Source organism: Prunus mume, linkage group LG3, assembly GCF_029339155.1.
Source record: "Prunus mume cultivar Tortuosa linkage group LG3, ASM2933915v1, whole genome shotgun sequence".
Lineage (NCBI taxonomy): Eukaryota > Viridiplantae > Streptophyta > Magnoliopsida > Rosales > Rosaceae > Prunus > Prunus mume.
The window spans coordinates 7,958,762-7,969,878 of NC_142700.1; the positions used below are offsets into that span (position 1 = coordinate 7,958,762).

The window sequence follows — 11,117 nt, forward strand, 5'->3', positions numbered from 1 at the left end:
GAGAAATGTCTATTTTCCTTTGGGATCTTCATGAAATTGGTGGTCTCCCTATTACAGGTCGATTTTATGATGAAGTTATTCCAACCACTGAGAGTCTCAACAGGAAGGATCATAAAGGCGTGTCTTATATCCCACACATTTGTCGCTACTTATTCTTAGCGTATCACAAGATTTTACAGGATTCTAAAGGAAAATCTGGAGTGAGAATGACTGCTTGGATAAAGTACTGGTATCGATGGCCATTCAAGTATAAAAAGCCTTCAAGGAAAACCATGCGGAACAAGTCACAAAAGCCAAAGGAGGACTTTGATCCATCTGGTATCATTCTGACAACACCGAAGCGCACTGAGGAAGAGGAAGGGGTTTTTGAAGATTTGGGTATAGCTAATGAAGACATGGAAAAATCCTACTTGGCTGCATTCCTTGCTTGCTGGTTGTGCAAATTTGTATTTTCCAAAGACGACGTAACTTTGATCAGACCAAGGGTTTTCAAAGTTGCCAATCGAATGGCGCACGGTGTATCATTTGGCCTAGTAGTTCCAGTATTGGCCAGCATTTACAAGGGGCTGAACGATATTTCTAGTGCAGATCATCCAGGAAATTGCACAACTGTTCTACCTTTCCATTATGTGTATGGATGGTTGGGCGAATACTTCGACACACATTTTACATCATCTTCCGAGAAGTCCATTCCTATCATGGCAAGGTTTTCCGGAAGACTTTCGGCGAAATTTTTTGAAGATTCGACAGCTCGAGCCGTTTGGCAAGAGTATTTTCGAAATGCAAACAACTGACTGATGAAGATCATATTTCTAAAGAAGACTTTGAGTATTTGATATGCCTTCGTTCGGGATTTGTTTCTCTACGACAAGAAAACAATTGAGTCATCCAATCTTATAGCCCGCATTGGTTTAGTAGACAATAATATGTACAACATGTGCCAGGAGAACTTAAAGATGACGTCCGGAATGGTACTATGCTATCAGTGTACTCACATTGGAAATCATGCTTGAAGAGTGGCAGTGCATCTGCAATAACCCTACCCACTAAGGACAATATCCGAGAGTTTGAGGTCACATCCGACTATGTTATTTGGTGGTCAAATGTGCATCGCTTTGAATCTACAAAATTAAAGACAATCTCAACTGTAGGTAAGTCATCATCACTTTCTTAGCTAAAATCTCTTAAGTCTCAAGGCCACGAAGTTTCAGTTCATGATAAACTCACCCGCGGTAGAGCGCTCCAAGTTCATCCAGAAGTTGAAGGTAGTTCTACGACTCCTGTTCCTCAAGTTCAACACCCATCTCCGGTGGATGTTCCTTCAACTCAAGTCCCTAATGATAAAGGAGAAACAGAAAGTGTGGCAGATTTCCAGGAAGATTTCATTCCCCTTGGTCAACGAATTCGCAATTTGAAGCTAGGGCATATAAGCAGCAATGAAGATAGTGAAGTCAACTTTAGGCATAAGAAGACAAACGTCGGACCTCTTTATTGTGATTTGGACACGGCATACCCACTTGATGACACATTCTTTTGTGATGTGCCCGCTGTTTCACAACCGGTTCTAATGAACGAGGTATGTATTTTATTTCACCTTGAGCCTCCCTTTTTTATACATATATATATTAATTAATTAATTATATATATATATATTTTAGGGAGAAGTAGTGCATCATGTCCCTACTGTGTCCGAGCTTGTGCCACTTAATCATTTTCCTATCGAAGAGGAAAATGATGCTTTGCGCCCAATAAATGGTTCAGGTGTTAGCCTAAGAGGTATGATTCCAATCTTTATCATGCTCCGTATTTAGAAATCTTTGATTCTACTTGCTTAACCATTACTCATCAATGTAGGTTCGCTTGTGCATCAACATTTGTTAAAGCCGGCTACTCATGCATCAACCTCCGAAATGACATGTGGGGAACCGAAATTAGGTGTTGCAAACAAAACCCTTCGCAAAGTAGTTTCCGTTCTGGGCAACCAAATAAAAAGCATAATCTTGAAGGCTTTATTGGAAAGGCTTCCTTTATTCAAAGATGAGATTGGCAAGTTGTTGACTACCCTTGACAATGTAGGGGTGGACGTCTTATCCCTACGAGCTATGATTGATGCACTTATGGTGACCGCATCGACTTTTGTTCTGCACACTCTGCTTACTCCCAAAAGCTGTCTCCCGAGGTTCAAAGTGATCGTTTAGCTGCTGTCGACTTGTCACTTTCTGTTGCCTTGGCTCTGCAACAAGCTGAAGAGGTTCATCAATTTTCGATACTTGAGTCTGTTAAATCTGCCAACATGCATATGGAGGAGTTGAAGAGAGAACAAGAGCAATTGGAGTCAAGACTGCGTCAATTAAACGAATCGCTTTCAAAGAGTGATGCACAACTTTCTTATCATCATGGTGAGGTTGCCCATTTGAGAGAGGATAAGATTGCAGTTGAAGAAGCTCCTGTATTATCCACTGCTGATGCTAAGACTTTAGATGCGTTACGAGTTTCTTTTGAGAGATTGCATAACGGCTTTAAGGACTTGTCTTGGAAATAGCAAACTTTTGTTGTTGTAAACTTTCTTTGCTTTATTTATATTTCTCTTTGAACTTGTCAAAGTGTTGATGTTTACTAGTTAACTTTCATAATGAAATAAAAGCACTTTCTTATTTCATTATTTTTTTTGAATGGTTCGGATTGATGAGGAAACCCTTTGTTTTTATTTTGATGTGACTGAACTTGGAATTATTTATCCAAGCTGCCTACGTACCCTCGGTGAAAAGGGATCAAGTCATCATGTAGTTCAAGGGACTTTTTTTTTGTGTCCTAACTTTTGCTTGAGCTGCCCTTTCGGGTTTTCAGTTCAACGGACTTTCTTGTGCTCTAACTTTTGCTTGGACCGCCCTTTCGGGTTTTCAATCCAACAAGCCTTTTTTTTTTGGATGCCGTACGCAGTTTAGGCTCATGCGGGCTAGGAGCTTGGTATCATTTCATGCGTAGTATCGTTTCAAGAACTTTCTGTTGATAGGACCGACTCTTAAACCATCCTCGGCTATGATCTTGAAAGATCCACTTGTGTACACTTCTTGAACTAAGTAGGGCCTATCCCATTTCGAAGTAAACTTGCTTCCGATTTTGTGTGTTGTGATGATAGGTCTACGTAATGCGAGGACAAGATCTCCTACTTGATAACACTCTAAGCATTGTTGCGCTTCGAGTCTCTTTTCGTCTAGTGCTTCTAACTCTTGGAGACGTAGCTTTGCATTCTCTTCATTTGTTAATCCCTCTTGCACGGCCATCCTCAATGATGGAATTTGACTTTCTAGAGGCAAGACTGCTTCCACGCCATACACGAGTGAGTATGATGTAGCTTGAGTAGGCGTCCGGTATGTCGTCCGATAAGCCCACAATGCTTCATTTATCCTTTCATGCCAATCTTTCTTGGTTCTTCCAACAACTTTCTTCAACATGTTGCAAAGAGTTTGTTGAACGCCTCCGCAAGACCGTTGGCTAGGGCATTGTACATTGAAAAGTTGCGTTGTTTGAAACTGAAGTCTTCACACAATTTATCCATCAACCGGTTCGAGAATGGCTTTCCATTATCTGTGATGATGTAGCGCGGCACACCATACCGATGAATGATATTCACTTTGATAAAGTTTACTACGTTTTCTTTCTTCACTTCCTTTAAAGGTACAGCTTCTGCCCATTTTGAAAAGTAGTATGTGACTGTAAGGATGTAAGAATCACCATCAGAAGATTTGGGTGCTATTGGTCCCACCACATCAATGCCCCACGCATCAAATGGCCATGAAGCAATTGTAGGAGGTAGCGGCTCCGGCGGCTGATGTATAAAGTTGGCATGGAATTGACATGCTTGGCATTTCTTCACATAATCCATGCAATCTTTAACCATAGTCGGCCAATAGTAGCCCATCCTCTTTATTTGAAAATGTAGTTTTGGCCCTGATTGATGAGCTTTGCAAATACCTGAGTGAGCCTCCTTTATTGCTTTGGATGCATCTTCTTCCCCCAAGCATCTTAGAAACAGGCCTTCGAATGAACGACAGTATAGAATCTCTTTATAATAAACGAATCGAGGTGTCTCGAATCATCTGGCAGTTTCTCATGCTCAAGATAATCAATTAAAGGTTGCCTCCAATCGTCAATGTTAATGAATAATACCGAGATAACATTGGCTCCTTCTTGCGATGCCCCAAGTGTTAATGGAAACGTTGGCAAACTGGAAGATTCACCGCTTCATCTTTTGTCAACGCCAACGTAGCGGCAAGATTGGCTAAGGCATCTGCCATTTGGTTGTCTTTTCTTGGCACATGCTCCAGCGTCACAAAGTCAAACCTTTCCAGTAATTGCGTGGCCATTTGATGATATGGAATTAGATCATCCTTCCTAACTTCGTAGTGGGTCAACAATTGGTTGATCACTAACATGGAGTCACCATATACTTCTAAGCTCGATATCTTCATCTCTACGGCCATTTGTAAGCCCATGATCAAAGCCTGGTATTCTGCAACGTTGTTCGAGTAAAGTTCACTTAAAGAAAATGAATAGGGCAATACGTGTCTCTCGGGTGACACGAAGACTACGCCAGCCCCTACCCCATCTTTACGAGCTGATCTGTTAAAAAACATCATCCAAGCAGGAGAAACGTCGAAGAAGACTTGTTCGCTCGGTAAGTCATCTAAAATTTCCCATCTGCTGGAATTGGATGATCGACTAGGAAATCTGCAACAGCTTGCCCCTTTACTGCCCTTGCTAGAGTGTAGATGATTTCATATTGATTGAGAAGTAACGCCCACTTGGCTAAACGCGCCCGTCAAGACTGGTTTTGACATAACGTACCTCACCGGGTCAGCTCGTGCAATTAGATGAACCGTGAACGCTTGCATGTAGTGCCTTAACTTTTGAATAGCAAAGACAAGTGCAAGACACGTCTTTTATATAGGTGTGTAGTTCAGTTCGGGACCAGTAAGAGTTCGGCTTAGATAATAGAGTGTTGCTCCTTATGTGACTCATTCTCTTACGCCAACAGGGCTCCAATTGACCTCTCTTGAGCCGCAATGTACAATATGAGTGGTTTGCCTGGAATGGGAGCTCCTAACAGTGGTGAACTCGATAGGTACTTCTTTATGCTTTCAAATGCATTGTGACAAGCTTCATCCCAAACAAATGGAACATCTTTTTTCATAAGGCGACTGAACGGCTGGCACCTTCCTGCTAAGTTTGAAACGCCCTTGTAAACTTTTCAACTCACGTAAATTTCTTGGCTCGGGCATACCTCGGATGGCTTTAATCTTAGTCTAGTCTACTTCAATGTCTCGATGTTTAACGATGAAACCAAGAAATTTACCTGACGTGACACCGAAAGCACACTTCAATAGGTTCATCTTGAGTTGGTACTTCCACAATCTGTTAAACATCATTCTCAAGTCTTTCAAGTGATCTTCTCTTCTTTTTGACTTGATCACCAGGTCATCAACGTAGCACTCGACATTCTTGTGAAGCATGTCACCAAAGATCTTTTGCATTGCACGTTGATAGGTCGCACCTGCATTCTTGAGGCCAAATGGCATCACCTTGTAACAGTAAATTCCTTTAGAGTGCGGAAGGCTGTAAGTTCTTCGTCCTCTGGCGACATTCTTATTTGATTGTATCCAGATGAACCATCCATGAAAGATAAGACTTCATGACCTGTGGTTGCATCAACCATGAGCTCAATTATGGGCAATGGAAAGTCATCCTTCGGGCAAGCCTCGTTTAAGTCTCGGAAGTCAACACAATTACGAATTTGTCCAGTGATTTTCTTCTTCACCGGAACGATGTTCGCTATCCACGTCGGGTATTTCACCTCCCTAATAAATCCGGCGGTGATCAACTTGTCAACTTCGGCTTCGATTTGAATTAAGAGCTCTGAACGGAAGTGACGTTGAGTTTGTTTGATTGGGCGTGTTCCAAGTTTGACTGTAAAGCAAACACATCTTTATACTCAAGTAGCAGTTGATGATAGGACTCCTCTTCACTATGATTCAAAAGTGCACTAACGAAGATAGGTCTTGGGTGACAGGACCGGCCCAGAATTTCTCTCAAACCGGCGGACCCGTCTTGGTGCCGACATCACACCGATGTGGGCCCACTTACTAAAAACCCAAGACATCCTACCAAAATTTTGGTAGAGTCTCCCCTGTAAAATGCTCAAACCCAACAATATTTAACCTGCATAATTTACATACTATAAATCCCAACTGCCAACATGCTTTTAACATACAACAATCCAAGATAAAGTGGCCTCCGGCCTCAAGTAACCGCCTAACATGGGCGATAACAGAGCATCTAACAGAATTTGTTTACAACAAATAGTTGAGTAGAAGGAATTTACACAAGTCCTATCTACGGATGAAAAATTTGGAGCTCGCAACCTGCTCCAATGCTTCCAAAAGCAACTACTGCCTGGGGGGCGCAAAACAGAAATATGTTAGTGGACAAAAATAAAGTTCACATTTTAAATCAACATAATAACCCCACCATGTAAAAATAATGCTCTAGCATGCAGTTTCACAATTCATAATCCAAATACTTAAAACACATTATCCCAAAGTCCAATAAATCTCTAAATCTCAAATCACAAGTCCATTCCCAAAGATATGCAACTCTCATCAACCCATAAACACTATATATATATATATATATATATATATCTATATCTATATCTATAACTATAATATAATATATACTTCTCTCCATACTAATGTACCGGGGAAACAATCCAACCGGGGGATTGTTAGCTGGTACGCAGGATTTCCGAACACTAACCCGGCCCAGAATGAGTAGTCCAACCGAGGGACGGAACTCCATAGCTCACACGTCGGCACTGCCAACGACACGTAATATTAATTGCAAGGAATAAGGGCTAGCTAACCGTCACCATTCGATGGGCTTTGCCAATAAATTGTTTATTGTAAGGAATCATCAATGTTATCATCCCTTAATTAAAAAAGTTCTTATTATTTGTTGATGTTAGTTACTTGTCAGATATAATATATCACCAGGATTCAACCTCTTCCTTTTTATTTTTTATTCTTCCAACTCGCGCGCATATTGATGGCAGGAATTTGGATGAATTTCTTTTTTAGTTGTATATTAACGACGAACTAATTTGATTAAACGGTTAAGAGATAGGGTCTCATTTAAGGGCCTTCGATAAGACACTTCTTATGGAGAAGAAGAAGAAGGGGTTAAGTGTTCCCGGAGCCTTTCCTTTAGAGTTTTTGTTTTTATTTTTTTTTCTCTGAGCTTTATTTGGCATATATAGAGTGGAGAACTTGAAACTAAGTTGTCTTTTTTAAAGCACAATAAATAAGGGCACAAGACGGTTGTTGGGCTTGTAATACCCTAGCAAACCAGAACCAGAGCAGTGATGAATTGATTAGAATTTAGAACAATCAACCTAGTGATATTGGAAGACCTATTCTAATTTCTAAACACTTCTAGAACCAATTATCATAGCGAAATATATATTCTTTTATTTAATTTGAAGCATATATCATCACATTGCGGTCGGTGTCTGATATTCTGTACATGCATACAAAGCTTCCCTATATTTTAAAACAAGATAAAAACAATTACATTTATTTTATTATATAATACATTTCAGTTTGGTACATATAAGGAATTTAGTTGCAAGGCATTTTGGCATCTTAATTGTAATTTGTATGGTCAAGACTCACGTCTATATTGGTGCCCGAGATAAAATCGAACAACGCGACAAGCGTAGCTAGCTATAGTTATTAGTTGTAAGGAAAACAGCATACGCCAAATATATATATATATATATATATATTCACTTTAAAAGTTGGTCAAAATGATACTGAATTGATATTGATAACAACTTTTCTTTAGTCTGGAGTTTTTGTAATTGTAATTATACTGGCATGCGAGCCCAGTTAGGAAACAAGCCCAAGAATCTTCCCGTATAATTTGTGCAGGCTTTAATTTCTCTATTCTTATTCACCTAATTTCTAGAATACGTAATATATTCTTCGGAAGCATAAGTTTGTTTACTGATGAATTAACGTTTTGTACGGCCCCTTGAATTAGACCAACCATGCAAATATTCCCCACACGTTGATCACCTCTGTCAGCCCTCACGCCACTCTACATATACTTCTTCAGCCCCTGCATGCTTCTCCATCTATCCAATCTTTACACACATTCTAGCTCATTCCTTTTCTTCGATACATACACGACGTCGACCTACCAAATTAATTCAAATCAGTTGCAAAGAAATGGGAGAAGCTGAATAAAAAATAAAAAATGATTTAATTATACTTGCTAAAACAGCATATGCCAAATCTTTAAACTAAAGAAATGAGACATCCCTGCTAACAACATTCTTTAGCTAGTTAATTAATCATGGTTAGTTTGGTTTCTTGGACCCTTGAAATAAGAATATGGGATTGAAAATCAAATGATCCTGTCTGTAATTATATATTTATTTTCACTAATGAAAGCAAGGCGAATTCCAGAGTCATGACGTTGTGTAAATTAGCAGCATATTATGCATGACCCCAGGAAATAAGCAGCTTGCCTAACCTGCATGTTTCTTCATCAATAATAATCTTTCTCTCTCTAAGTTGTTTTATGCATGTTTCTTACTCATACTCACCTAATTCGAGTATAATTAATATATTGATTCTTCTCCCTCTCTCTATTTATAGCTCTTTCTAACCTGCATGCTTCCAAGTTAAGCAGCCATATATACTTAGCTGTATGTCTCTTTGGTTTGTCATATGCCATAAACATGAATTATTAACAACACGAATAAAAAGCATGCCGTAAATATCAAGTCATATAAGCTCCAATTTGGTGCAGTGCTTGTAAGTTACGTAAATCACAGGATGAATTTTCAACTTATGGATGGGAGGAATTTGGATGAATTTCTTCTTTAATTGTATCTTAAGTTGAGAGGTAATTTTGTTATTATCAACCCATCGCATATTTGGGCCAGTTTTCGGAAAAACAGAAAGGTATGATTTTGCGGGTGTGCATTTGATGGGCTTCGTCAAATCTGCCAGGTCTTCTTCTTCGTGAGGAATAAGCATCTTACAAACCATAGCATGCGCAAAGCGTGATAACTGCGAAACACCTGAGGAGATTTGCCACTGCTATGCCTCGACGAGTGCCTTGAAGCGTGGCTTATATCGATTGTCAAATAAAAAACGACGGCTAGTGTTACAAGTGTGGAGTTTTTGTTTGACAATGGGGCCAAAAGTCTCCAAACGACACAGCAAATTAACAAACTGATGAGGGATTCACTGAGACTCCCATGTTCTCAGCTTACGACCGCTAATCTCTCCTAAGCCGCGCTAAAAGATTTTACGAATTTTAGACCGCCTTCACATTCTTCTTCTCTATTTATACTTTTCCGAGCCTACATGCTTCTCCATCCCAAAATCTTCTAAGCACCTTTAGAAATCTCTCTCGGTCTCACTCTCTCTCTCTGTTTTTATACACTCCAAACAAACATCATGAAAGGCTTCATGGTTTTTCTATTGCTTGCCATGCTAATAGCTTCAGCCATCACTACTCTCTCTGCAATACCAGAAGAAGAAGAATCATTCTTCAATGAGGAAAACAATACTGATGCAAAGGACGAAACCAAAAACCAGTTTGGAAAAAGCACTTCTCTAAGAAGCCGCTTCCTTGCCTACGGCAAGTGTGGGAAGAAATGCAAGTACTCAGAGATTTGCTGCGAAGGTAAGTGTGTGAATCCGAACTCGGACAATGAAAACTGCGGCAGCTGCAACAACGCGTGCAAGAAAGGCACTTCATGTGCGTATGGACTGTGCAGCTATGCATGAACACTAATTATCATGACGCAGCAGATAGATCACTGCTACTGGATCGAGAAGGAATAAGGATATTGCAATATTAATTGCGCAGCTATACTTTTATACATGAAAATAATTTATAAGGACCCTGAAATAAGAATATGGGATTGTGATCTGTAATTTTATATTTATTTTCACTAATGAGAGCAACACAAATTCCAGAGTCATGACTTTGTGTTAATTAGCAGCATATTATGCATGGGCCCAAGCAAATGTGCGGAGTTGACATATCCAACTGTGGTTCTTGTGGGAAGAGATGCATCAGCTCAGAGATATATATCCTGCAACACTCATTGTATGAATCCAATGTCTCACAATCAAAACTGTGGCAAGTGCTCCAACCACTGCAAGAAAGGCGCTTCTTGTGACAATGGAATGTGCGACTATGCATAGAAATATTATATATATATATATATATATATATTAATATATATGTCATGAACCCCCAGATCTACTTATTCTCAATAACGATCAAATGACATATATATATGCATGTGCATATAAATATATATACATATTGATCCATCTATATTATTATTTTAGTCATTTAAGTATTTAATTGTATGTTGTTTTTAATATAAGTGATCGTCTAAACTACAATATTTGAACTTTTAAATATAAGACGCATTTATTTGCTTCTTGAAAAGGCCTTTAATCTTTAATTTGAAAATTCTTTTTTTTTTCTTTTCCCAATCCATCTATATTTAGTACAGTACTATTGTATAATTGAGAGAGAGAGAGAGAGAGAGAGAGAGAGAGAGAGAGAGAGTCCACGTATACATTATTAACTGGACTTTTAATCACAATGGCATTGGCAATGCAAAGAGGCCATACTTTTTTTTTATTAACGTTTGGGCCATGACAATGCAAAGAAAATATGGCTTCTAAGTTCTAGGGGCTAGTTTGGCATTGATGTGCTTAAAAAAACAGTTGTTTCTGCTGTGCTGTGAGAATAATCAGCTGTAAAATAAAGCTGCTAAGGTTTTGGTAAACGGTATTTGAAAAAGTTGTTTGAGTAGTCAAAGTGTTTGGTAAATTTTTATCAAAAGTGCTTTTATTATGTATAATGACACATTAGACAACATGCAATCACTCATGTTTACTTGTTATACGCATTGAACGCTTCCACTTTTTCTCTAGCAGAGACTACTCCTTATGAGTCTCGCCATTAGCAACTATCTGATCGCTTTATTGTAAGGGTGGCATTTTAAACCTAAAAACCGC

General features: G+C 39.2%; 1 protein-coding gene across 1 annotated transcript; it reads left to right on the forward strand.

Annotated features, from left to right (window-relative positions):
- Positions 1-9,433: 9,433 nt before the first annotated feature.
- Positions 9,434-10,060, forward strand: LOC148918625 (uncharacterized). Its single transcript, XM_089047741.1, has one exon. It carries the CDS (start codon positions 9,531-9,533, stop codon positions 9,861-9,863), a length of 333 nt encoding a protein of 110 aa, XP_088903867.1. The 5' UTR covers positions 9,434-9,530; the 3' UTR covers positions 9,864-10,060.
- Positions 10,061-11,117: the final 1,057 nt, after the last annotated feature.